At 52.4% G+C, this 27,947-nt stretch overlaps 1 protein-coding gene across 3 annotated transcripts in view; it reads left to right on the forward strand.

Moving 5' to 3' along the window:
* The window catches only part of ARHGEF10L (Rho guanine nucleotide exchange factor 10 like), a 36,630-nt gene extending 21,567 nt beyond the window's left edge, over positions 1-15,063 (forward strand). For 2 of the 3 annotated variants that reach the window (XM_014939821.1, XM_014939822.1), the window contains exons 4-21: positions 1,666-1,845; positions 2,072-2,188; positions 2,282-2,374; positions 2,629-2,802; positions 3,444-3,589; positions 3,957-3,971; positions 4,146-4,330; positions 4,421-4,536; positions 4,722-4,849; positions 4,941-5,041; positions 5,941-6,062; positions 6,579-6,665; positions 6,787-7,016; positions 7,119-7,273; positions 8,862-9,007; positions 10,978-11,152; positions 13,760-13,882; positions 13,966-15,063. In XM_014939821.1, coding sequence (XP_014795307.1) covers positions 1,666-1,845; positions 2,072-2,188; positions 2,282-2,374; positions 2,629-2,802; positions 3,444-3,589; positions 3,957-3,971; positions 4,146-4,330; positions 4,421-4,536; positions 4,722-4,849; positions 4,941-5,041; positions 5,941-6,062; positions 6,579-6,665; positions 6,787-7,016; positions 7,119-7,273; positions 8,862-9,007; positions 10,978-11,152; positions 13,760-13,882; positions 13,966-14,453 — 2,781 coding nt within the window. In that variant the 3' untranslated portion in view covers positions 14,454-15,063. The remainder of the gene's footprint in view (positions 1-1,665; positions 1,846-2,071; positions 2,189-2,281; positions 2,375-2,628; positions 2,803-3,443; positions 3,590-3,956; positions 3,972-4,145; positions 4,331-4,420; positions 4,537-4,721; positions 4,850-4,940; positions 5,042-5,940; positions 6,063-6,578; positions 6,666-6,786; positions 7,017-7,118; positions 7,274-8,861; positions 9,008-10,977; positions 11,153-13,759; positions 13,883-13,965) is intronic. The other variant, XM_014939823.1, reaches the window with a different exon arrangement.
* Positions 15,064-27,947: the final 12,884 nt, after the last annotated feature.

Genomic DNA, 27,947 nt, shown 5'->3' on the forward strand with positions numbered 1-27,947 from the left:
AGTGAACCCCTTTTTTGAGGTGGGGTTCTTGGGGAAGGACTGGGGGGCACACATGGGGATGCCGATGGACCAGCATCTCCTGCAGGTGGGAGACCCCCTTTTTTGAGGTGGGATTCCTGGGGAAGAAACTTGGGGACACACAGGGATGCTGATGGACCAGCATCTCCTGCAGGTGGGAGACCCCCTTTTTCGAGGTGGGGTTCTTGGGGAAGGGTGGGGGACACACGAGGATGCTGATGGACCAGCATCTCCTGCAAGTGGGAGACCCCCTTTTTTGAGGGGGGGGTTCTTGGGGAAGGATGGGGGGGACACATGGGGATGCTGATGGACCAGCATCTCCTGCAAGTGGGAGACCCCCTTTTTTGAGGGGGGGGTTCTTGGGGAAGGATGGGGGGGACACATGGGGATGCTGATGGACCAGCATCTCCTGCAAGTGGGAGACCCCCTTTTTTGAGGGGGGGGTTCTTGGGGAAGGATGGGGGGGACACATGGGGATGCTGATGGACCAGCATCTCCTGCAAGTGGGAGACCCCCTTTTTTGAGGGGGGGGTTCTTGGGGAAGGATGGGGGGGACACATGGGGATGCTGATGGACCAGCATCTCCTGCAAGTGGGAGACCCCCTTTTTTGAGGGGGGGGTTCTTGGGGAAGGATGGGGGGGACACATGGGGATGCTGATGGACCAGCATCTCCTGCAAGTGGGAGACCCCCTTTTTTGAGGGGGGGGTTCTTGGGGAAGGATGGGGGGGACACATGGGGATGCTGATGGACCAGCATCTCCTGCAAGTGGGAGACCCCCTTTTTTGAGGGGGGGGTTCTTGGGGAAGGATGGGGGGGACACATGGGGATGCTGATGGACCAGCATCTCCTGCAAGTGGGAGACCCCCTTTTTTGAGGGGGGGGTTCTTGGGGAAGGATGGGGGGGACACATGGGGATGCTGATGGACCAGCATCTCCTGCAAGTGGGAGACCCCCTTTTTTGAGGGGGGGGTTCTTGGGGAAGGATGGGGGGGACACATGGGGATGCTGATGGACCAGCATCTCCTGCAAGTGGGAGACCCCCTTTTTTGAGGGGGGGGTTCTTGGGGAAGGATGGGGGGGACACATGGGGATGCTGATGGACCAGCATCTCCTGCAAGTGGGAGACCCCCTTTTTTGAGGGGGGGGTTCTTGGGGAAGGATGGGGGGGACACATGGGGATGCTGATGGACCAGCATCTCCTGCAAGTGGGAGACCCCCTTTTTTGAGGGGGGGGTTCTTGGGGAAGGATGGGGGGGACACATGGGGATGCTGATGGACCAGCATCTCCTGCAAGTGGGAGACCCCCTTTTTTGAGGGGGGGGTTCTTGGGGAAGGATGGGGGGGACACATGGGGATGCTGATGGACCAGCATCTCCTGCAAGTGGGAGACCCCCTTTTTTGAGGGGGGGGTTCTTGGGGAAGGATGGGGGGGACACATGGGGATGCTGATGGACCAGCATCTCCTGCAAGTGGGAGACCCCCTTTTTTGAGGGGGGGGTTCTTGGGGAAGGATGGGGGGGACACATGGGGATGCTGATGGACCAGCATCTCCTGCAAGTGGGAGACCCCCTTTTTTGAGGGGGGGGTTCTTGGGGAAGGATGGGGGGGACACATGGGGATGCTGATGGACCAGCATCTCCTGCAGGATTACAGGAACCCGCTGATGGAGATGGAGCCGAAGGTGCTGAGCGCCAGGAAGTGCCAGGTGGTGTTTTTCCGCCTGAAGGAGATCCTGCAGTGCCACTCCATGTTCCAGATCGCCCTCGCCTCCCGCGTGGCCGAGTGGGACTCGGCGGAGAAGATCGGGGACCTCTTCGTGGCCTCGGTAGGAGGAAAAGTTGGGGGACCACTGCTGCACCTCCTCCTGGACCCCTCCCAGTGATAGCGAGGGGGTGTGGAAGGATTTAAGTGATGCATCCCCAACTTGGGGTACCACCAGCATCCTCAGCATCACTCCAAAAAATACATGAGCACCCCCACGCTTTGCTGGCCCCCCTTTTTGGGGGGGGAAGCCCCACGCCATCGTGGCTCTCCTCTTGTCCTCTCCCCAGTTCTCCAAGTCAATGGTGCTGGATGTCTACAGTGACTACGTCAACAACTTCACCACCGCCATGTCCCTCATCAAGAAGGCTTGTCTCACCAAACCCGCCTTCCTTGACTTCCTCAAGGTCAGCAGGACCCAAAAGTGGACACATGGTGCTGCTGATCACCGTTATGGGTGAAAACTCTTTTTTTTTTTTCTGCTTTTTTCTTTCCTGCAGAAGAGGCAGATGGCCAGCGCTGACCGGGTCACGCTCTACGGACTGATGGTGAAGCCCATCCAGAGGTTCCCCCAGTTCATCCTGCTCCTGCAGGTATGGGTGAGGGGTACCAGCACCCACCTTGCTTTGCACCCTAATTTTTGCAGCCTGAGTGCTGCAGGAAAGGGTTTGGCAAGGGACATGTTTTGGGGTTGGCAGCTTGGTGGCAGCTTTGGGGGCTTTCCCAAGGTTCATCTTCCAAGCTTTGATTTTGGAGGTGCCGAAAGTGCTTCCAACTGTAGCATCCCCCAACGAGGCTGATCTTCCCGGGGTGGCATTTGTCCCCTCCAACACTTTTCTTGCTCCAGGACATGCTGAAAAACACCCCCAAGGGCCATGCAGACCGCTTGTCCCTCCAGTTGGCCCTCACCGAGCTGGAGACGTTGGCAGAGAAGCTCAACGAGCAGAAGCGCTTGGCCGACCAGGTGGCCGAAATCCAACAGCTCAGCAAGAGCATGAGCGACCGCAGCAGCCTCAACAAGGTGGGGTCCTTCAGCCTCACCTCCTCATCCTCTTGATGGGGGGCAGGGACGGGGGTGGGTTTGGAGCTGGTGGTTGAGCTTTGCAGCTTCCACCTTCCTCTCTGCGTTGGGGATTTCGGGAAGACAGGATCCCTCTTTTCTCTGAGAGGACGTTGAGCAAAAGCAAATCTTGAGGCTGGCACGAGGAAATTCCCCTCCTGGGGAAAGCTGCTCTCTCTCCCCTGCCTGATTTTGCAACCGCTGGTGGAAAAAAAACAAAAAAAGCAAAAAAAGCCCTAAATGAAGCTATTGCGACACATCCTGGGCTGGGGATGGCCGTGGTGGCAGAAACCGCAGTGGGGCACCCGCCGGCACAGGATTTGGGGCCAGAGGATGAAGAGGGGACCCAAAAAGGGCTGTGAAAGGATCATGTTGGTCTTTCAGGGCTCTCATGGTGGTTGGACATCGAGGGTGGAAAGGGTTTTTGCATCGTTCAGCCTCAGAGCACGTTGCGTGGCCGTCTCTGCGGAGCTCGGGGCCTTGTGTGCTCCTGGCTGGAGGAAAATCCTTGCACTAAGGGGAAAAGCAACCCAAATTTTGGGGCAGGAGGTTTGCAGGAGCCCTCAGGATGAACCCCTCCGCCTGCTCCATCCCCTCCACAGCTGCTGAGCTCGGGGCAGCGGCAGCTCCTGCTCTGCGAGACGCTGACGGAGACGGTGTACGGCGACCGGGGGCAGCTCATCAAGTCGAAGGAGCGGAAGGTTTTCCTCCTCAACGACATGTTGGTCTGTGCCAACATCAACTTCAAGTACGTGCTGTGGGCCCCAGACCCCAAAATCATGTCCCAAAGCATCAACGTAGCGACCTTCCCCCTTCCCCACCTGGGATTTGGGCTGGGTGGGTTGTGCTAGCTCTACCCCCAAAGCCTTTTCAACCCACCCCACCTTGTTTTGGAGGAGGAACCCACCTGGTTTGGGGTTGCTTTGCCCCCCACTTTTGGCATGCCTCCATGCAAAGCCTCCATCCCCTGGTGCTGTGGGGTCCTGGAGCTGGTGTGTGGTCCAAGACCTTGCTGGGACCTCATGGCTTGGTGGAGGTTGTTGTTGTAAAGGGGTGAACCCTCCTTGAGCTCCCCATAATACCTCTTTATCCATCATTTTTTCCCCCTCTTCCAGGCCGGTGAACCCAGGGTAGGTGCCCAATGTGGTCTGCTGTGGTTGTGTGCCCCATGTTTTGGGGGTGCAGGCATGAACCAGTGCACGGTGTGGGGTTGCAGAGGGCATGCAAAGTGCATTTTTCAAGGGTTTGCCGTGCGAGCCACGGTGGATTTATTTCCATATTTTAATTTTTTTTTGCATCGGCAGAGGCCAGCTGGAAATTAGCAGCCTGGTGCCCCTGGGTCCCAAGTACGTGGTGAAGTGGAGCACGGCCCTCCCGCAGGTGCAGGTGGTGGAGGTGGGGCAGGAGAGTGGCACCTATGACAAGGACAATGTTGTCATCCACAACGCTGGCGCCAAGAAGCACGCACCAGCCGGGCAGTCTTCACACAGTGAGCACCCATCCCTTGATCTGGTTTCGGTGGGGTGGAATGGGATGGAGCATCCTCCATGGACCTCATTTCTCCATTTCTCCACCCAAGATAAAGTCTACCTGGGGCCACCACGGCTCTTCCAGGAGCTGCAGGACCTGCAGAAGGACCTGGCGGTGGTGGAGCAGATCACCCTTCTCATCAGCACCTTGCATGGCACCTACCAGGTACCTACATGCCAAAGCGTGGTCGTGAGTTGGGTAGAACCAAGCTTGGGTGCTCTACAATAACCATGTGGTTCCTCAGGGACTGCTGGATATGTCATCCCCCTTCTGAGCCCCATGGATGAAATTTGGGAATGATTCAGGCTTGTTTTGGAGGTACTTCAATGACTTATGACTTTTTCCCCCAGAACCTGAACATGACGGTGGCCCAGGACTGGTGCTTGGCCCTGCAGAGGATGATGAAGGTGAAGGAAGAGGAGATCCACTCCGCCAACAAGTGCCGCCTTCGTCTCCTGCTGCCTGGGAAGCCGGACAAGTGAGTTTGCAGATCATGGGGGAGCTCTTCCCACCCTGGGGAGGAGGAGGAGGAGGCCAAAGACCAACCTGGTGATGCTTTCCCTGCGCAGGTCTGGCCGCCCCATCAGCGTCATGGTGGTCTTCATCACTCCAAACCCCTTGAGCAAGATCTCCTGGGTGAACCGCCTGCACTTGGCCAAGATAGGACTCCGTGAGTAGCCCCATGGCGTGTTGCCTGCCATCACCCTCGCTTTGAAAAGCCAAATTTGAGAGGAGAAGGGAGGTTGGCTTCCCCCTGAGCATCCAGACACAAAATGGGGCAGGGGAAAAATTTTGGAACAAGGTGTTGCAGAACATTTTAGGGGTTTGCAGGCTGGAAATAATGGGAATCAGTAATTCTGGCTCAAAATACTTTGTGTTTTGCTGCTCTTGGGTGACATCTCTGGAACAGCATCATGTGGTGATGGGTTTTCCGTTGGCTGTTGGGCCAACGGTGTCAGGGCTGACCCGTTTTCCACGAAATTGGATGAACAAGGAAGGGAGGAACTGCCCCTCCTGTCACCACTTCCCGATCCCTGTTCCTATCCAACTCCACCAGCTGCAGCAGGAAAAAAAAGTTTAATGGAAGAAAGAAAACAAAGATTGAAATCCTATTTGAGTGCTCAGATCCCCTGGGGCTGGAACGATTTTTGATTCTCTTGTTTTTAATAGTTTATGTCCTTTTTGTTTGTTTTTTTTTTTTTTCTTTTTTTATCTGGGATGCCTGGGGGAAAAATCCTATATCCATGAGTTAGGAAGGAAAACACATTAAAGCCTAATGTGAAGAAACACATTAGGCTGTATATATATATATTTTTTTTTTTCCCCTTTATATATATATATATTACTGGGGGTTTGGGGCTGTTTTTGTTGCTGATTGAGGTGGTTGGTTGGCTGCGTGCAACAGTTTGGAGGAAAGTGGTGAGATGTGCCCCACGTTAGCAGATGATGGTGGTTGGGGTTGGAAATAAGAGCTCTGTGCCCCAAATTATTAATTTTGGGGTCCCATCGGGGAGAGGAGAGATGCTGGGGGGTGTCTGAGCCATCCTTGATCTTCTCTGCTCACCACAGGGGAGGAGAACCAGCCGGGCTGGCTCTGTCCCGACGAAGACAAGAAGAGCAAAGCTCCTTTCTGGTGCCCCATCCTCTCCTGCCACATGCCTGCCTTCTCCTCCAAAGCCCTCGATCTGCAGGTAGGAGTGATGGCCAACCTCTTCTCCAACCCCTCAATACCTCCTCCTTCTTTCCATCCAGATTTTTGGGGAATAAAGACAGAAATCCCACAGTGGGTGGGCTGGGGTTGGGGGGGGGAAAGAATGATGGCCAACCTCTTCTCCAACCCCATAATACCTCCTCCTTCTTTCCATCCAGCTTTTTGGGGAATAAAGACAGAAATCCCGCGGTGGGTGGGCTGGGGCGGAGGGGGGAACAAGCTGGTTGCGAAGGCAGAAAATCCTATAAAATTGAAAATATCATAGAATCCTAGAATCATAGAATGGTTTGGGTTGGAAGGGACCAAAGATCATCGAGTTCCAACCCCCCTGCCATGGGAAGGGACACCTCCCACTAGAGCAGGTTGCTCAAGGCCACAACCCATCAGTTGGGCTTTGGCTGGATCTTGGTTTTTGGGTTATGCACCGATACCTTGTACATGGTGGGGTAACTTGGGGGTGTTATGGACCCCCCCGTTACCCTGGTCTCTCCCCCAGCTCGGCGCCGCGGTGCACAACCCCGTGCAGTCCTCCCTGCTGGGCTTCTCCGCCGTCAGCACCTCGCTGCCCCAGGGCTACCTCTGGGTGAGCAAACCAACCCCAAAACGGGGCAAAACCCACCAGGTTTGGGCCAAGCTGGCTGCAAACCCCCTCTCCAGTGCTTCTGGCTGGTGCTAACACCCATTTTTTTTCCTGGTCCCCTCAGGTCGGGGGGGGCCAGGAAGGCGCAGGGGGGCAGGTGGAGATCTTCTCCCTCAACCGTGCCGTGCCACGGACAGTGAAGTCCTTCCCGGTGGCTTCACCGGTGCTGTGCATGGAGTACATCCCCGAGCCAAGCGAGGGGGACCCATCAAGCACCCAGGACCCCCAACCCACCACCGACCAGCCCCCTACATCCCTCCATCCCACCGTGTGCCTGGGGCTGCGGGATGGCAGGTGAGCCCCCATCCTCTACCTTCCATCCTTTGGTGCCGTCACCGGCACCAAACCTTGAGGATGGCCAAGTTCTCCTGCATCTCCCCCAACTTCCCTCCTCAGCATCCTGGTCTACGGCAGTGTGGACACGGGGACACAGTGCCTGTTGACCTGCAAAAGCCCAGGTTTGCAGCCCGTCCTCTGCCTGAAGCACAGCCCCGAGCACCTCTTCGCGGGGCTGCAGGATGGGACCGTGGCCGCTTACCCCAGGAGTAACGGTGAGGCCACCCCCCCCTTGCATGTTTTGGGGCAAGCTTTTTGCTGGGACACCCCAAAAAACAGGGGGTGGGAGGTTCTTCAAGCTGGTGAGATGCGTTGGCCGCTAAACTGGTGAGAAAAGCACCGATTTGCGTGGTTTTTTCCCCTATTATTTCATCCTCTCCCTTGCAGCACAGGGTGATAGAAAAAAAAAATTCCATATTTTTGTCAGGATGAATGCAAGAGTTTTGGGGGGAAAATATACGGAAAACAGTCCTGGTGAGGGGTTTCACAGCCAAGGGTTTGCTGGGGGGGTGGCTGCGGGAAGGGTCCGACGTTGGGATGCACAAGGAACCCGTAGAGCTTTTGACTTAAAAAAAAAATCACCTTTTTGGCGCTATAAACCAAGCGGATCCCCTCCAAACCCCATCCATGCGGGACCCCTCCCCTCTTTTATTAGCTTGATTTTGGGTTCATTTTCCCCCGTTCCAGCTCAGGGCAAGGCTGCAGCTCGCTCAAAGCCTTCATCCCCAGGGACTCCTCGCTTGGGCTGTTAAATACCTTCCCTTCAGCGCTAGAGGGTAGGAAAGAGCCTCAAATAATGAGCTGCTTTGGCCTATTTTTGGACAAAAACCCTTCATTTGCTCTGAAATAACCTGCAGCGAGCAGCACCCGGGCCAGCCCCGAGCTGGTAAAGCCGCTTAAATTGCATTTTGGGGTGTTGTGCATCCCCTTTCCCATCTTATCGCAATTAAAGCCAATTAATAAAGTGGCTTTAATTGAACCTCAATTGTCTAAATGCGCGTTGAAGGTGGCGAGCGGCTGGCAGGGCTGTGGGGTGGGATTTTTAATCTTATGCCCATTTTTTTTTTTTGGATGGAAAAAGCTTTCCTAAAATAGCTCTTTTTATTATTTTTTTTTATTTTTTTTTAATGGGGAAATTAGGATTTGCTGAAAGGCAGCTCGGTTGCAAACTCCTGCCGATGGGAGCAGAGGTCCGAGAGCTCCAAGGGCTCTTTTATCCCTGGGATCTTGTGGTTTTAATTAAAAAAAAAAAAAAAAAAGGGGGGGGAAAAAAAAAAAAAAGAAAAAGCCCTTGCATTGGAAATAAGGAAAAGGAGAGCAATTATGTATTGAAGCTGCTCGGCCGCCGCTGGTGGCGAATTCATCCCAATCCAGATTGGACGCCGCTCACAGAGACACTCCAGATCGGCCCCGGATGAATCGACTCTGGAGTGTCCCTTCAAGAGCAAATACATTTCAAAAAACAACAAAAAAAAATTTTAAAAAGGGAGATTTTTGGCTTTTTCCAGCGAGGAACGTGCCCAAGTGTTGCAGGTGCCCAGCTGTTTGATGCTAAAAAGTCTTTTTTTTGTTGTTTTTTAATTTCCAAGAGGGCAAAGGGGGCTTTGGGGGGGTAGAAGCTGGAGGTGGGAAGGTTCTCCCCCCTCATCCTTTTGATTGTGGCATCAAGATGCTCAGAGGCATCCTTGGGGACGCTGGGCACCCCAGCAGTATTGATGGTGGTTTGAAGTGCCATCAAAACCCTTTTGCTGAGCATCTTCTTGCCTGCCCCCACCCCTCATCACCCCCATATCTCTGCTCTAGGGGGGCTGTGGGACCCGTCGGAGCAGCCCACCCGCCTGGCCGTGGGTACGGGCCCCGTGCGAGCCCTCCTGACGTTGGATGAGACCCTCTGGGCCAGCTGTGCCAACCAGGTCACCGTCCTTGATGCCACCAGCCTCCGCCCCCAGGTAGGGACCATCACCTGGAACCCCCCCTTGATGCATCCGTGGGGTTGGTGGTGGCTGTTGGGGTGGGGGGATGTCACACCGGTTTGAACCCCAAAGGATGGGGCACATCCCCGCTTGTGCAATGTTAAAACCAACCTTTTTTTGCTGCTTTTCATCACTTTTGTGTCCGTTCCCTCCAACGTTCAGGAGGAGGATGCTGAGACATCTCCCGCAGCTGCATAAACAGGGAATGCTGAATAGTTCCTTTTTTCACTTTAAAAAATAAAAAAAAAAACCATCAAAAAACAAACCCCAACCCTCTCACCCACCTTTAATTTTCACATTTAGTGCCCAAACTTAGTTTGCATGTATTAGCTGTCGTAAATCCAGCCTAACGGCGGTGCCGGGGATGAATAATGCATCGGGGACTGGATTCGTTTTCAGTCTCTGATTTTTATTTATGACAGGAGCTGGGTGGGAATTTTTGCAGAAGAAAAAGTGATGGGGGAAGGAAAAAAAAAAAACTGGGTGTAAAAAATAGCATTTGATGGAGAGCTGTGAAATAGGGTCGTGTGTCTGCTTGGATAGGGCCGGCGACTTGGGAATAAACCATCAGTGAATAAATCCCATTTCGGGGTGGGGAATAAGGGGGGGATCACCTAAAAGTCTCTATTCACCCCCATTTTGGGCAAGTTTTTTGCAGGGATGGTCTATGCCGCTTGTCTCCGGGAAGGGGGATCAGCACTCGTTCCTCATTTTTTTTCATATAAAGCAAATTTTAAAGCAAAAAAAGAAAAATATGCTTCAAAGCCTTAGGAGAAATGAAAGCGAAGTTGCTGCGTGCAGGTTTCTCCCCCCGTGATCTAATCCTTCAGTGCTGTTATGAGTTCTTATTTTGGGAAATCTGCAGCAAGGGCGATTTTTTGATACAAAAGAGGTGTTTTTCCTGCAGTTTGCATTCTGTACCTGATAGCGAAATGCTCCAACAGGGAGCTGGGGAAGGAGATGGACCGGCTTGTGATCCCCAAAATAGCTCTTGTGGGGGTGGGGGCTGAGCCTTTAATTGCTGATTTTTCAGGGTAGAGGAGGAGGAAGGTCTTGTCCCATCTTGGGATGAGTTTTACGGATGCATCTAGTCTGGGAAATGAGTCTTTTAAAGAAAGACAGGAGGTGATTCTGCCCCTCTACTCTGCACTCCTGAGACCCCACCTGGAATAACTGTGTCCAGCTTTGGAGTCCTCAACACAGGAAGGACATGGAGCTGTTGGAACAGGTCCAGCAGAGGGCCATGAAGATGGTCAGAGGGATGGAGCACCTCTGCTGTGAGGACAGGCTGAGGGAGCTGGGATTGTTCAGCCGGGAGAAGATAAGGCTCCGGGGAGACCTACTAGCAGCCTTTCAATACCTGAAGGGCGACTATAGAAGAGCTGGGGAGGGACTCTTTGCCAGGAAGGGTAATGATAGGACAAGGGGAAACGGGTTTAAATTGGAAGAAAAAGGATTCAGATTAGATCTCAGGAAGAAATTTTTTACTCTGAGGGTGGTGAGACACTGGAACAGGTTGCCCAGGGAAGTTGTGGATGCCCCATCCCTGGAGGGGTTCAAGGCCGGGCTGGTGGGGCCTTGAGCAACCTGCTCTAGTGGGAGGGGTCCCTGCCCAGGGCAGGGGGGTTGGAACTTGATGATCTTTGAGGTCCCTTCCAACCCAAACCATTCTGTGATTCTATGAAGGAAAAAAGCCCCGAAGGTGTGGGAAAGGTTGTCATATCATCCAAAAAAACTCCCCAAAACAGTTTGGTGATGGGTTGGTTTCGGTGTCCTCTGCCCAAGCTGGAGCTGGTGAGGAGGGATGGGACCTCAGGGTCGCTCTGGTCCCCTTCCCGTGCAGCTTTGCATCTCCTGGAGGGAGCTCGTGATCGTGGCGATTTGACTTTTTTTCCTGAGGAACCCTTTTGATTTCCTTTTTTTTTGCAATTCCCCTTTTTTGGCAGCAAACCTTCGAGGCCCACCCAGACGCGGAGGCCAGCGTCACGCACATGATCAAGGCAGGCAGTGGGGTCTGGATGGCCTTTTCCTCGGGCTCCTCCATCCGCCTCTTCCACACCGAGACACTGGAGCACCTGCAGGAGATCAACATCGCCACCAGGACCACCTTCGTCCTGCCCGGTGAGCTCCCCTTTCCCTCCTGGCTCTTAATTGCAATTAACGGGCGGGTTGGGGCATCACCCCATAGACCTGTAGCTTTGCTGTGCTGATCTGCAGAGAAATTGTGCGAGGAATTTATCTGCTTAATGGTGTAAAGGTTTGAGCTTGGAACTCTGGGGTCTCATTGACTGGGGAGATGGAGCCAGTGACATCTTTGCCTCCGTGTGTGCATCCATGCAGCCCATCTTATCCTTGCACCCCATCCTCGCACGTGTGTGTGCATCCACACACCCCATCTTTTGTGCTTCTGGGTCTCCTTGCCTGCATCCACACTCCCCATCTTTGTGCTGAGAGCATCCTCGCACCATGTGTTCACCCTTCCACCCCATCCTTGCACCCATCTTCATCCTCACGTGTCCCATCTTCGTACACGTGCTCCTGTGGGTGCACCTTATCCTTGCACCCCATCCGCACAGGTGTGTGCATCCACACACCCCATCTTTGCACCCCTGCATCCTTACACCCCATCTTTTGCACTTGTGGGCACCCTTGCCTGCATCCACACCCCCATCTTTGTAGTGTGTAGGTGCATCCTTGCACCTATCTTCATCCCCATGCAAGCATCCATGCATCCCATCTTTGCTCCTGTGTGTACCTCCTTACCTGTGCACCCCATCCTTGCACTTTTGTGTGCTTTCACACACCCCATCTTTGCACCCGTGCATCCTTGCACCCCATCTTTTGTGCCCATCTTCGTACACGTGCTCCTGTGGGTGCACCTTATCCTTGCACCCCATCCGCACAGGTGTGTGCATCCACACACCCCATCTTTGCACCCCTGCATCCTTACACCCCATCTTTTGCACTTGTGGGCACCCTTGCCTGCATCCACACCCCCATCTTTGTAGTGTGTAGGTGCATCCTTGCACCTATCTTCATCCCCATGCAAGCATCCATGCATCCCATCTTTGCTCCTGTGTGTACCTCCTTACCTGTGCACCCCATCCTTGCACTTTTGTGTGCTTTCACACACCCCATCTTTGCACCCGTGCATCCTTGCACCCCATCTTTTGTGGTTGTGGGCATCCTTGCACCACGTGTGCATCCTTCCACCCCATCCTTGCACCCATCTTCATCCTCACGTGTGCACCCATGCGTCCCATCTTCATACACGTGCTTCTGTGTGTACAACTTCTCCTTGCACCACATCCGTACAGGTGTGTGCATCCACACACCCCATCTTTGCACCTGTGCATCCTTGCACCCCATCTTTGGTGCTTGTGGGCCTCCTTGCCTGCATCCACAACCCCATCTTTGTGCTGAGAGCATCCTTGCACCCATCTTCATCCCCATGCGAGCATCCATGTGTCCTGTCTTTGCCCCTGTGCTCCCATACGTGCACTCTAACCATGCACCCCATCCTTGCACGTGTGTGTGCGCCGTGAACCCCATCTTTGTACCAGTGCATCCTTGCACCCCATCTTTTGCATTTGTGGGCACCTTTGCCTGCATCCTTACACCTGCCTTCGTCTCCATCCCCACGCGAGCATCCTTGCACCCATCTTCGTCTTCATCTTCATCCCCACGTGAGCATCCTTGCACTTGTCTTCATCTTCATCCCCACGTGACCATCCTTGCATGACATCTTTTCACTTGTGCTCCAGTGTGTGCTCCTTATCCCTGCACCCCATCTTTTCCCTGTGTGTGCATCTGTGTACCCCATCCTTGCACCTGCCTTCATCCCCGTGCCTGCATCCTCACACTCATCTTCATCCCTGTGCCTGCATCCTCACAGCCCATCCTTGCACCCACACGTGCATCCTCACACTCATCTTCATCCCTACACGTGCATCCTCGTGCCCCATCCTTGCACCCACACGTGCATCCTCGCACCCCCCCTGCCCCGTGCACCCCCTTTTCCCCCAGTTTACCCTCCAGCCCCATCTCCCAGCCGTGTCCTCCCACCCGCCCGGGGCTTACAAGGTTGTCACCTGCCTTGTTCCAGCTACTGAGCGACATAATTGCGTAATTAGTTATAAGCAAGATACTCATGTAAGTCGCTTTTTCTTTCTCTCTCTTTTTTTTTTTTTTTTTTACTACATCCTCCACAAATTTTACTAAGTGCTTTAAGCCACAGTGATCCCAATCCCTTTCCCTTTCCTCTCTCTTTTTTTTTTTTTTTTGCCAGGGCATGTTAAAATATTTATCACTTCCTTTTCTTCCTGGGCGAGTGAGCGTTGGGTATTAATGCGTTTTTGAACTCGCGCTCCCTCATCCTTTTTAATTCGACAGGTCATTAATAAAGTCCTCCCGGAGAAACCCGAGTTGCATCTCCACAGATATATTGCTTGGCTGAGTCCGACGCCGTGCAGCGCTAAGTCCCGGCGATAAAATATTCATTTGCCATTAGAAGTCTCACTTTTTCTTTTTTTTTTTTTTTTTTTTTCTTTTTCCCTCTCCTCTTTTTATTTATTTATTATTTGTAGTGCTCTACTGGCACGGAGACCTTGGCGCTTGGTTTTGAGGGGGCTCTGGAGTGTGTTCCCCGTGAAAAATCGCCCGGTGAAGGGTTATCTGGGAAGATGCTGCTGTGGAATTGTCCCTCACCCTCTTTTTTGACTCTTGCAGGTCAAAAACACGTCCGTGTCACCAGCCTCCTCATCTGCCAGGGTTCCCTCTGGGTGGGCACCGACCAGGGCATCATCGTGCTGCTGCCCGTGCCCCGCTTGGAGGGCATCCCCAAAATCACTGGTGAGCACCCAAAAGAACCCTCCCTGGGTGGATACAACCTGATTTTTGGGCTCGTTTTTAGCAAAATCCCTCTCGTTTGGCAGGAAAAGGCATGGTGTCCCTCAACGGGCACGGTGGCCCCGTGGAGTTTTTGGCGGTGGCTTTGAGCACCCTGGCCCCCGACGTGCTCAAGGGCGACCAGGAGGAGGAAGAAGAGGGCGGCGAGGAAGAGAAACCGGCGGAGCTGGATGGCCCCCCGCCTCGAGAAATGCGAAAAAAAGGGATTTTATTACAATATCGTCTCCGATCCACCTCCCACCTGCCCGGGCAGTTGCTGTCGGTGAGGGAAGCTCCGGCGGCTGGCACGCCGGCGCACACCGAGGAGGACGGTTCCATCTACGAGATGGCTGATGACCCCGACGTTTGGGTGCGGAGCCGACCCTGCGCCCGCGACGCCCCCCGCAAGGAGATTTCCTCCGTGGCCATCGTTTCGGGGGGTCGGGGCTACCGTAATTTCCACGCCGAGTCGCCGCGCCGGGGCGGTGACGCCGACAGCACCCTCCTCATCTGGCAGGTCCCGTTGATGCTATAGCACCCTGGGGACAACCCCCCCATCACCAACACCCACCCACCCGGCACCTACCTCAAAAAAGCCACCCAACAAGCTGCCGGGGGTGGTCCTGCCCTGGGTGCATCACCCTTTATGGTTGTGGGTTTTTTTAAGGAGGAAAAAAAAAACTGAAAAATGGGCTTTTTTTTCCCCCAAAATCCAGCTTTGTGGGTGGGGAGAGGGGAGTTTTTAATCGGTGGGATCGGCCACCTCCCTGCGGGCTTTGGAGGTGCCGGCTCTTCGGCCGAAGGAGTCTGTGTGTCTGCGTGTGAATATCTATATATATATATAAATATATATATATATAAATATGATGTATATTATTACCTGTATAAAGAAGGAATCTGTATATATTGGGGCACTTGGAGATGCAGAAATAGCAGCGGGGGATGCTCAGCGGGGGCCGGCTGCGCTGAAACGGGGGTTTTGCTGAAATAGCTGGGTTTTTGGTTTTTTTTTTTTGACTGTGAATCGAGGTTATTTGGTACCAAAATCCCCTGGTTTTGGGAGCTGAGTACGTGTGGTTTCTGGAAGGAAAGGAAATTTTGGGGAGCATGGAAATAAATCCTATAGGAATCAGCGTGTTTCCTCGTAGTATCTTGCAACCTGGCTTGGTTTTGGGTACAAACATTTTCTTTCCCTTGTTTCAGTGACAGCATCCCAAGGCGTTAATATACCCTCTCAGAGCTGCACATGCTCAGAAATCAATAGAAGACCCCAAAATGCCCTTTTTCCCCCCAAGAAATGCTGCAGGATGGAGGGAAAATGGGCAGAAGGATAAGCCCCAAAATGCCCTTTTTCCCCCCAAGTGGTGCAGGATGGAGGGAAAATGGGCAGAAGGATGCGCCCTGTCACCTGCATCTCTGGTACCCAGAGCTCTCCCCATCCTCAGCGGAGAAAGCCGGGGCCAGGGAGGTGGAAACTTGTCCGAGGACTAAATCAATTTATAATGCGATCCTCTAACCGGCTTCAATTTGATTTTCATTTGTAGCATTACAATTATCAGATTGATATTCCCGACCGCTCAACCTTGAAATGGGACGGCGCGGCTCCTGCTGCCGGGGAGCGGAGATTATCCGCCTCGCACCGATTTCTGAATATTTTTTCTAATTAGCCATCAAATGTGCTTTGCTGGGTTTTTCTTTCTTTGCCCTCAAAGTCTTTTCTGATTAAGTTTTCTCCCCGTCTCAGCTGTGGGGAACCAGCAAGAAGAGGGTGGTGGAGTCTCTGGACCAGCCATTCAGCATCCGCAGCCGAAGGACCACGAGCACCAGTGATGCCCATGGGAAGGGTGTCAAGGAGCTTCTGGCTTTTCCTACCCATTTTTCCTATTTTCCTTTGCAATTTTGCCACCTTTTGGGTCGGTGGGTGGGAAAGCAGTGGGTTCTCAAGGGTATTGCCCCATGGCATGGCAGGGAGTCCTTGTGGTATGCGACTGAACAGCACAGTTAAATATATAATTATCTATATATATTGCAATGCTGTATGTAACACCAACCACAGAGCTTGCAATTTATTTAAAAAATAGACATCATAAAAAAAAAAAAAATCTGTAGGATCTCAGATGTTGTCCTTATAGGCTCCTTGGCCCTCTGAGCTATAATTTCCTTTAAAATATCCCAAAATAAGGATGCTCCTGCTTTCGAAGCACGGAGGAGATGCTGCTGCAGGTGTTCCCCCCCCGACACGAACGGCCCCATGGTGCCAGGAGGCTGCTCTACCTTGGATTTATTTTTTTTTTCCTCATCCCAAATTAATGTCCTTTAGCTAATGAGGATGTTTCTCGCGCTGCCTGTTAAAGGTGGGTGTTGTGCTCCCAAAAGGAGATGGGACCCGTGAAGCCAAGGTGGGTCATTATTGCTGCCTTAATGAGCCGCATGATTAACCCAAGCGTGGTCCGACCTCAGTCCCACCCCATTTAGGGACCACCCCACCACCTCCTCCTATGCACGGGCAGCATATTTTTTTCTGTTTTAACCATATAGTGCATTTTAATGCACTAAATACAAATATTTCGATGCTGGTACCCTTTAGAAGATGCTTTTTGCATCCTTGCTTTTTTTAGAAGATGTTTTTTCCAAGACCCATCCAAGCTGGGGATGGGTGTCCTGCACCAAAACTCATCTTCCCAAGCCTATTATTATCGTATTTTTATTTATTACTTTGCTGTTTTCTTCTTGATATTCCCTGTATCGATCCCTTCCTCCAGCCTCATTATCTCACCCGGATGCTGACGTGCCGGGGCGGCCGGTGAGCTTGTTGCAGGCTGCCTTTGCAACCCGCCAGCAAATGCTGTTAAGCAGAAACCTCCCTTTAATGACTGAAAAATGAATATATAAAACCTCAGGGCTCTGGTTTAGGAAAGATTTTTTTATTTTTTTTTTTCTCTTATTCTCCAAAAGATGCTGTTTGGAGGGGCTGCAAGGGGCTTGGAGCAGCCCTGCCTGGCTTCGGAGAGCTTGCAGAGGGGTTATTTTGGACTTAAAATGGAGATTTTTGCTACCGTGAAGGGTTAGAAATGGTTGAGGGGTGTTGTTTGGGTTTTTTTCTCTTTCAGAAAAAAAAACAGGAGAAACAGGTTCATGACCCTCATTGTGGGGGTCACACATCCTGTGTGGAGCATCTGACATGCAAGTGTCCTTGCAGCTGCTTTTGCAGTGGTCCATGGAGAATGAGAGGTGTCCAGATGAGGCCATGGAGATGTTGGGAGGGCTGGAGCCCCTCTGCTGGGAGGACAGGCTGAGGAAATTGGGGGGTTCAGCCTGGAGAAGAGAAGGCTCCGGGGAGACCTTTGAGCCCCTTCCAGTCCCTCAAGAGGCTCCAGGAAAGCTGGGGAGGGACTCTGGATGAGGGAGGGGAGCCCTGGGAGGAGGGGGAAGGGTTTGACACTGAAAGAGGGGAGATGGAGATGGGATCTGGGGAAGAACTTGTTTGGTGTGAGGGTGGTGAGAGCCTGGCCCAGGTTGCCCAGAGAAGCTGTGGCTGCCCCATCCCTGGAGGGGTTCAAGGCCAGGTTGGAGGGGGCTTGGAGGGACCTGGTGTGGTGGGAGGTGTCCCTGCCCAGGGCAGGGGGTGGCACTGGGGGGGCTTTAAGGTCTCTTCCAACTCGAACCATTCATGATTCTATGATTTGCTGTGCCAGCGTGCCCCAAACCAGGTATGGACAATGGGGGATGTGCTTCCATGATGCTTTTAACCCCTGAGGATGCAGGAGCCTTCACCCAAATCGGGTTCTTTGCCCATCCATATGCAGCTGGAGTTACCCTTTCCCACCTTCGTCCTCCTCCATCATCATCAGTTGACACCAAGCCCTCTCTGGACGTTGGTAGCCAATACTCTTCAGCCCTCATTTGTGTTGCAAAGAGGCCAGAGAGTGATGTGTTCGTGAGCAGCCCTTGTCCTAAAGCCCCTCTGAGTGACTGAAAAGCTCCTCCTGGTTTGTCCTGGCCGGTGGCCAACGCCGCACAGCTCTCCCTGGCCAGGGGATTAAGGATGTTCCGGTCGTGCTCTTGGCTGAAGGTCAGGGGATGAATTATGCATGGCCATGATTTCTACCTTGGAGTGTGGTACATGATGTAGGTGGGCAGAGGGTTATGGATGTGCTGTGGTTCAGGTCCTGTGGTGGGATAGTGGCTTTGCCACCAGCCCAGGGGTGGTTGTAGGCCCTCAGAATGAGATTTTGCTGTGGGGAGAGCTTGGTGGGGTCTCTTGGCTCCCCTGAAGAGCTGCTGCAGGGAGGGCATGTCCCCAAAGTGTGCCATGGTGACATGTCTCAAAGGTGCCTTGGTGGCTTCCCCTAAGGTTTTTGTGGTGGTATGTCCCAAAGGTTTCCTGGTGGCATCTCCCAGGGTTGCTGTGGTGGTATGTCCCAAAGGTGCCCTAGTGCTATCTCCCAGGATTTTTGTGGTGGTATGTCTCAAAGGTTTCCTGGTGGCATCTCCCAGGGTTTTTGTGGTGGTATGTCCCAGAGGTGCCTTGGTGGCATCTCCCAGGGTTCCTTTTGTGGCATCTCCCAGGGTTGCTGTGGTGGTATGTCCCAAAGGTGCCTTGGTGGCATCTCCCAGGGTTCCTTTGGTGGCATCTCCTAGGTGTGCCATGTTGGTATGGCACAGAGGTACACAAAGAGGATGGAGATGTTGGGCTGTGCTTGATGGGTTCCCCATGACTTTTTCCTTCTTCTTAAAGAACCTGCTCTTCCAGCTGAATGTCCCCTTGCGAAGGGAAGAAGTGTGACCGGAGCAGCCACCTCCTTCAAGCAGAGGGTGACCGTGCGGGGAATGAACTGGGTTAGGAGATGCCTGAGTTGATGACAGCCAGGGAAGGAGAAATTTCCTTTTCTCCCAATATTTTGGTGTGGAAAACCAGGTGGCATCTCCTAGGTGTGCCATGTTGGTATGGCACAGAGGTACACAAAGAGGATGGAGATGTTGGGCTGTGCTTGATGGGTTCCCCATGACTTTTTCCTTCTTCTTAAAGAACCTGCTCTTCCAGCTGAATGTCCCCTTGCGAAGGGAAGAAGTGTGACCGGAGCAGCCACCTCCTTCAAGCAGAGGGTGACCGTGCGGGGAATGAACTGGGTTAGGAGATGCCTGAGTTGATGACAGCCAGGGAAGGAGAAATTTCCTTTTCTCCCAATATTTTGGTGTGGAAAACCAATCTGAGAAGTTTCTGGGAGGGGTAGGTGGTCCAGCCTTGCTGGGCTTTCCCTCCTGCTCCTTCCCCAGGAGATGTGGGCAAAGCCAGTTGCCTTCCTCCCTGCCCGTCATCCTCTTCTGTCGCCTTTAATCAAGCCAGTTTGATTCCTCCTGGATTCCACTCCCCCTCCTCCTTGCAAGCTGTGGGTGGACAAAAAAAAAACCAAACAGAAATAAATTTATAATCATCATCATCATCATCATCATAACAAGCAGCGTGGGAGCCCGGGGGGAAAAAGGAGCAAAGGAAGAATTTGCTTTGAGCTCCAAAGGCAGGACCGCTCTTGAAGATGGGCTCGCCTGAGATTTGGGATGAGAAACCTGCCTTGAAAGGAGCAATTAAAAGCGGAAAGCAATTAAATCGCCGGGAGAAAAAGCGGGGTGCAGGAGCTGGGGTGGGATGGAGGAGGTGGTGGTGGGAGGGGGGGTTGCACTGGGGGCTGCATCCCTGGCGATGCTCCTGGGTTTAGGAGCCCTCAAAGAATTCATGTGCACGCTTATAAGTATACATACATCTATATAAAAATATTAAATATCTATATCTATGCAGCAGGGAAGCGGAATAACATTTCCAGGGGCTGAAGTGGAGGTCTCTCTGAAGGTGTGTGGTTATTAAGTCCTGAAGGGAGCGCGGTGACCGGAGGGCTTTCGGCGTGGAAATTATTCCATCAAACACAACAAGTGGGGGCCGGGTGGGATGAAAGGCAGCTCTGCTTCCCCATAAATACTTCACAAACCCGACCCCATCTGTAAATGTGGGTTGGTTTTTGGTTATTTTTTATGCTGCAGAAGTGGTGGAGTCCCTCAGGCTCCACGTTGGGGCTGCTGTTCCCCCCCCCCCCAACAGGGAACATGGTGGCTTCGGTGTCTCTCCATCCCTGGTGTGACCGTGCCTCAGTTTCCCTCCCTGCTCAGAGGATGCTTCTTCTTTGTGCACCCACTGAAGGGGGATATTTCCCCTTTGCCGGGCGTGGGGGGAATTTAAGGATTAAAATCTTTGCTTGCTATTAAAATCCTCTCTGGTTACATTTATTATTATTCATTTTTGCTCTTGGCATGCCCCCTCCCCAGGCTATAGGGCAGGAGTGGCTCCACTTCCACCACCCCCACCCCACCCCCAGCCCTTTGCTTTTGGGGGGTTCAACCCCATCTCTTCATTTCCAAGGGTCTCTTTGCACTAATTAGACCTTAATTACAGGAATAAATTAAGCTTGGGTCGGGCTTTCATCCAGTCCCTCTCCCCCATCCTGGCTTGGGGCAAGGAGCCCAGAGCTCTATATACACATCTATAATTATATATATTTTTTTAAATACCTCCAGTTGGGATATATTCCTCCAGAATTCACCGAATTTAGTGCAAATCCTTCAGGATCCAGCCCTTAAACCCCCCTCGGGCCGGGGAGGGCTTTTTGGACACCATGGTGCTCATGTTCCCCAGGGGGAAACAGGGATTTGGAGCGGTTTACATGGAAATCAGCTTGGGTTTTTTAATTCTAAAAAAAAAAAAAAAGCATATCTGAGGAGTGGTTACACATGTAAAGCAGCCTCAGAAAGGTTTATGCAGTGCTGCCTCCCCTTATACATATATAAATGTATATATCCCGTGGCCATAATACACAAATGAATAGGCTGGCAATTATCATTCCCAGGCAGGAACAAGGCAGGAGACCAGTTTAAGCAGAGAAAAATAATTTTTAAAAATCTCTTTTTTTTTTCTTATTTTTCCTGGAATGGCAGCTCTTCTGGGCAGGGAGAAATTGCATTTTCCCTCCTCTCCCTCATCTTCAACCAGATTAAAATAAAGGAGGGGAGGGGGGGAGGATGCAACATCCCTAATTTACGCCTTCGCCCAGTTCCTTTTTTGGGGGGTCACAGCCCCCAGCGCTGCTCAGCCCCCACTGGTGCCTTCCCTGCCGTAACTCAAACGCCAATGATTAGCCAAATAAAATTTCCATCTGTTGAGGACTTTCCGGGAGTTATTACAGGCAATAAAACCCGTGCGAGGCGAATGATGTATCCGAGGGGTAAGTGCCTCCATTACAAGCAAAAGTGACTTTTAAATAAGGTTACGGGCTGCTTTATCAGCCTGAAAAAATCCTCTTTGAGATGGCGTGGAAGGGGTATTCCTTAAATCCTGGGAAAAATCTCACTGGAAATGGCTTTTCCAGGTCATCCAGGGTGGATAAGTGCAGGGAATTAATTGCTCCCGTTTCTTGGAGGAGGTTTTGGGAGCTGGGATGCTGCTGCAGCTCTGGGATCCCTCGGGATCTTTTGGGAACCGATATTGCAAACCATGCCCAGAGCATCACTTCATCCCCTAAATCCTGGGAAAAATCCCACTGGGAATGGCTTTCCTGGGCCAGTTGGGATGCAAAAAAGTGGGGAATTAATTACTCCAGGCTGATGGAGGAGGGCTTGGGTGCTGGGATGCTGCTGCAGCTCTGGGATCCCTTGGGATGCGGCACCTTTTGGGACCAGATATTGCAAACCATTTCCAGAGCATCACTTCATCCCCAAAATCCTGGGAAAAATCCCTCTAGGAATGGCGTTTGTGTGTCAGCCAGGGTGGATAAAAGCAGGGAATTAATTACTCCAGGCTGATGGAGGAGGGTTTGGGTGTTGGGATGCTGCTGCAGCTCTGGGATCCCTTGGGATGCGGCAACTTTTGGGACCAGATATTGCAAACCATGCCCAGAGCATCACTTCATCCCCTAAATCTGGGGAATAATCCTGCTGGGAATGGCTTTTCCACATCAGCCTGGGTGGATAAATGCAGTGAATTAATTGCTCCAGGCTGATGGAGGAGGGCTTGGGAGCTGGGATGCTGCTGCAGCTCTGGGATCCCTCAGGATGTGGCATCTTTTGGGACCAGATATTGCAAACCATTTCCAGAGCATCACTTCATCCCCTAAATCCTGGGAAAAATCCCTCTAGGAATGGCTTTCCTGGGCCAGTTGGGATGGATAAAAACAGGGAATTAATCACTCCAGGCTGATGGAGGAGGGTTTGGGTGTTGGGATGCTGCTGCAGCTCTGGGATCCCTTGGGATGCGGCACATTTTGGGACCAGATATTGCAAACCGTGCCCAGAGAATCACTTCATCTCCTAAATCTGGGGAAAAATCCTGCTGGGAATAGCTTTCCCACGTCAGCCAGGGTGAATAAATGCAGTGAATTAATTGCTGCAGTTTGTTGGAGGAGGTTTTGGGTGCTGGGATGCTGCTGTAGCCTTGGGTTCCCTCGGGATGTGGCACCTTTTGGGACCAGATCTTGCAAACCATGGCCACCAGCATCACTTCATCCCCTAAATCCTGGGAAAATTCCCTCTAGGAATGGCTTTCCTGGACCAGTTGGGATGGATAAAAACAGGGAATTAATTACTCCAGGCTGATGGAGGAGGGCTTGGGAGCTGGGATGCTGCTGCAGCTCTGGGATCCCTTGGGATGTGGCATCTTTTGGGACCAGATATTGCACACCATTTCCAGAGAATCACTTCATCCCCTAAATCCTGGGAAAAATCCCTCTAGGAATGGCTTTTGCATGTCAGCCGGGGTGGCTAAAAGCAGGGAATTAATTACTCCAGGCTGATGGAGGAGGGCTTGGGTGTTGGGATGCTGCTGCAGCTCTGGGATCCCTCGGGATGCAGCATCTTTTGGGACCAGATCTTGCAAACCATGCCCAGAATATCGCTTCATCCCCTAAATCCTGGGAAAAATCCCTCTAGGAATGGCTTTTGCATGTCAGCCGGGGTGGCTAAAAGCAGGGAATTAATTACTCCAGGCTGATGGAGGAGGGCTTGGGTGTTGGGATGCTGCTGCAGCTCTGGGATCCCTCGGGATGCAGCATCTTTTGGGACCAGATCTTGCAAACCATGCCCAGAATATCGCTTCATCCCCTAAATCCTGGGAAAAATCCCACTGGGAATGGCTTTCCTGGGCCAGTTGGGATGGAAAAAAGTGGGGAATTAATTACTCCAGGCTGATGGAGGAGGGCTTGGGTGCTGGGATGCTGCTGCAGCTCTGGGATCCCTTGGGATGCGGCACCTTTTGGGACCAGATATTGCAAACCATTTCCAGAGCATCACTTCATCCCCAAAATCCTGGGAAAAATCCCTCTAGGAATGGCTTTCCTGGACCAGTTGGGATGGATAAAAACAGGGAATTAATCACTCCAGGCTGATGGAGGAGGGTTTGGGTGTTGGGATGCTGCTGCAGCTCTAGGATCCCTTGGGATGCAGCAACTTTTGGGACCAGATATTGCAAACCATTTCCAGAGCATCACTTCATCCCCTAAATCTGGGGAAGAATCCTGCTGGGAATGGCTTTCCTGGGCCAGTTGGGATGGATAAAAGCAGGGAATTAATTACTCCAGGCTGATGGAGGAGGGCTTGGGCTCTGGGATGCTGCTGCAGCTCTGGGATCCCTCGGGATCTTTTGGGAACCGATATTGCAAACCATGCCCAGAGCATCACTTCATCCCCTAAATCTGGGGAATAATCCTGCTGGGAATGGCTTTTCCACATCAGCCTGGGTGGATAAATGCAGTGAATTAATTGCTCCAGGCTGATGGAGGAGGGCTTGGGAGCTGGGATGCTGCTGCAGCTCTGGGATCCCTCAGGATGTGGCATCTTTTGGGACCAGATATTGCAAACCATTTCCAGAGCATCACTTCATCCCCTAAATCCTGGGAAAAATCCCTCTAGGAATGGCTTTCCTGGGCCAGTTGGGATGGATAAAAACAGGGAATTAATCACTCCAGGCTGATGGAGGAGGGTTTGGGTGTTGGGATGCTGCTGCAGCTCTGGGATCCCTTGGGATGCGGCACATTTTGGGACCAGATATTGCAAACCGTGCCCAGAGAATCACTTCATCTCCTAAATCTGGGGAAAAATCCTGCTGGGAATAGCTTTCCCACGTCAGCCAGGGTGAATAAATGCAGTGAATTAATTGCTGCAGTTTGTTGGAGGAGGTTTTGGGTGCTGGGATGCTGCTGTAGCCTTGGGTTCCCTCGGGATGTGGCACCTTTTGGGACCAGATCTTGCAAACCATGGCCACCAGCATCACTTCATCCCCTAAATCCGCTTTCCCTCCAGCTCGACTCAAGGAGCCGGCGTCCTTCGCTCATCCCTTTTCCTTATCTGACGTGATTGAAGCTGCTGGGGTTGGACGTGCAAATCCTCACCCACCCCCCTTCCCTCTTAATTGAAGCGGAGGGTTAACGGCTGCGGCTCTTTCCACGCTCTCCCGGCGGGGAAATGGCTGCCTGCTTAAAAAAGATGGGATGCAGAAGCCGGTTTTCCAACCTCTTCTTGCTCAAAATGAGCCAGGTAGCAAAATACCATGCCCCAGAAGGGCGACTGGATGCTCCCATAAAGTCTTTTTTTAAGGGAGGATGAAGGGTTGCAGGTGATGGGGTGGGTGCCAAGGTGCAGACCCCAGTGCAGGTGATGGCTGGATGCTAAACCCAGCTGGATTGTGGGGGGATTTGCTCCCCCTCCCCCCCCAAAAAAAGAGATATTTCAAAATGCAGCTGCATCTCCAGCTTATTTTCCCTGGCACGTGCTGCAAACCCTGAGCCGTGCCTGGGTTGCATCGTTTTGGCTTGTGAAAAACCTATCGGGGTGTGTTTGCACAAAAATAAAGCTTCTGGAAAACAAAGCCAGGGTGGATTGGGAGGGGACATGGATGGAGAGCAGCGGGATGGAGGCACCATTCCCCCAGAGAACAGGCAATATTTGCGCCCTCTTAATTCCTCCGGGGGAATTTTTTCCTCAGCAATTTGGAAGGATTAAACCCAACTGAGCAGCAGGTAATAAATAATCCCAGTTCTGGTGAACGTTTCACCAGCTGGTGGTTGGCTGCGTCCTCAGTGAGGGGTTTCCCCCCATGCCCAGGGTGTCCCCGAGGTGGACACGTCACGTCTAGGTTCCCCACCAGCCAGGAGTTGGGTGAGGATCCCTTGGGATGCAGCAACTTTTGGGACCAGATATTGCAAACCATTTCCAGAGCATCACTTCATCCCCTAAAGCGAAAGAACCCAAACCAAAAAAACACCCCCCAAAAAAACCCCTCGAGGTGGACACATCACGTCTGGGTCTCCCACCAGCCAGGAGTTGGGTGGCAGCTCACCCGGGGCTGCTTAAATTCCCTCAAATGCTATTTATTCACAGAATAACGGCATCTTCATGGTTGGAAAGGACCTTTGAGATCATCAAGTCCAACCGCGAAAGAACCCAAACCAAAAAAACACCCCCCAAAAAAACCCCACCACTACACCCACTCACAAACAGACACAACCCAACAATCCTAGGCACTAGAGCATGCCCTGAAGTGCCACATCTACACGTTTCTTAAATCTCTCCAGGGATGGTGACTCCACCACCTCCCTGGGTAGGCCGTTCCAGGGCCTGACCACCCTCTCAGGAAAGTCATTCTTCCCAATATCTAATCTCAACCTCCTCTGCCCCAACTTCAGGCCATTTCCTCTGCTCCTGTCATTATTCCCTTGGGAGAAGAGGCCAACCCCCACCTCTCTACACCCTCCTTTCAGGGAGTTGTAGAAGGCAATGAGGTCTCCCCTCAGCCTCCTCTTCTCCAAACTAAACATGCCCAGTTCCCTCAACCTCTCCTCGTAGGACTTGTTCTCCAGACCCTTCACCAGCTTGGTGGCTCCTCTGGACATGCTCCAGCACTTCGATGTCCTTCAGAGGCATCATCACTGCTGGCCACACTGTTCCTGACCCAGGCCAGGATGCTGGTGGCCTTCTTGGCCACCTGGGCACACTGCTGGCTCCTGTTCAGCCGGCTGGCCACCAACACCCCCAGGTCCTTTTCTGTTGGGCAGCTTCAGCCACTCTTCCCCAAACCTGTCACACTGCCTAGGGTTGTTGTGACCGAAATGCAGGACCCGGCACTTGGCCTTGTTGAACCTCATCCCGTTGGCCTTGGCCCATCCATCCAACCTTACCAGGTCCCTCTGTAGAGCCTTCCGACCCTCAAGCAGATCAACACTCCCATCCAGCTTGGTGTCATCTGCAAACTTACTGAGGGTGCACTCAACCCCCTCATCCAGATCATCCATTCCCATTTCCTTGAGATTTCCCAGCAGCAGTTTCTCACCCCACATCTTTATTTTCACTCCTTTGCAACTGCTGGATGGCTAAGATGCTGCAGCATCATCCACACAGGGCGTCTTGGGGTCCTAGAGATTCACCAGCAGCAGTTTCTCACCCCACATCTTTATTTTCACCCCTTTGCAACTGCTGGAGGGCTAAGATCATCCGCGCAGGGCGTCTTGGGGGGGGCATGTGGATTTTGAAGAGGGACACCAAAGGGGTGTGGGATTCGGGGTTCTCCCCCCAGCCTCAACCAGGAGGTATTTTGGCAACGTGGGGGCTTGCAAAAGCCACACTGTGGCTCGGCCCTAACCCCCTTTGGGTTTGGCTACTGGCCTGGCACCCGGCTTAGCCAGGATGATGTTCAGACCCTGCTCGACGTGCTCTAATTGCCTTGGAACTGGCTTTATCCTCCCCCCTTGAGCTGGGCTTTGGTGTCCCAAAGGAGCCAGATCCTGCCCAAAACACCCCATTTCCATCGGCTCTGCCACCCGCGTCGCTTGTGCCGGGGATGGAAACGCAGCTGGGGCTCAAGCCAGGCTGGGATTTGGGGTTTTAACCCAAAGAGGGTTGGGGAAGAAGGGAAAAAAAAAAAAAAAGGGAAAATAAATAAAGGGAAAGTTTGGAAAACATCCACCCAAGCTATCAGCCCTCCCAGCGTCCCAGGCAAAGTATTTATTTGAGTTCTAACGTGCTTGTGACACCCAAATGGCCCTTCATCTTGCTATTGCCCCCCCTGGGACATTCCCAAAGCCTGGTTAAGGCAATATTTTTATTTTTTAGTTTATCTCCTCATGGGCAATGGAGTGTGTGTGGGGGGTGTTCACTGCATAGAGGTGCATCGCTGCGCCATGGGAGAATGCGGGGAGCAGTTTGGGGGGTGCGAGGAGCAGGTTAGGAGCACAAGGGGAAATTTGGGGGATGCAAGGGGTATTTCAGGGATGTGAGGAGAGATTTGGGGGATGCAAGGAGTATTTTAGGGATGTAAGGAGCGATTCGGGGGATGCAAGGAGCAGTTTAGGGGTGCAAGGAGAAATTTGGGGGATGCAAGGAGCATTTTAGGGGTGTAAGGAGCAATTTGGGGGATGTGAGAAGCAGTTTAGGGGCTTGAGGAGCAATTTGGGGGATGTGAAGAGCAGTTTAGGAGTGCGAGGAGCATTTTAGGGATGTAAGGAGAAATTTGGGGGATGCAAGGAGTATTTTAGGGGTGTAAGGAGCAATTTGGGGGATGTGAGGAGTATTTTAGGGGTGTGAGGAGCAATTTGGGAGATGTGAGGAGTATTTTAGGGGTGTGAGGAGCAATTTGGAAGATGCAAGGAACATTTTAGGGGTGTAAGGAGCAATTTGGGAGATGTGAGGAGCAATTTAGGGGATGCAAAGAGCAGTTTAGGGGTGTAAGGAACAATTTGGGGAATGCGAGGAGCATTTTAGGGGTGTGAGGAGTGATTTTGGGGATGCAAGGAGTATTTTAGGGGATGCAAGGAGCAGTTTAGGGGCACAAGAAGCAATTTGGGGGCTGCAAGGAACAATTAAGGGGCGTGAGGAGCAATTTGGGGCTGCAAGGAGCAATTTAGGGGAGTAAGGAGCAATGTGGGGTTGCAAGGAGCAAAAACAGAGGCTGGTTTTTAGGCGGACCCGAGCCGGGGACCCAATCTGGGAGGGTTTTTGC

The sequence above is a fragment of the Calidris pugnax genome, unplaced genomic scaffold (genome assembly GCF_001431845.1).
Source record: "Calidris pugnax isolate Ruff unplaced genomic scaffold, ASM143184v1 scaffold104, whole genome shotgun sequence".
NCBI classification, from domain to species: domain Eukaryota; kingdom Metazoa; phylum Chordata; class Aves; order Charadriiformes; family Scolopacidae; genus Calidris; species Calidris pugnax.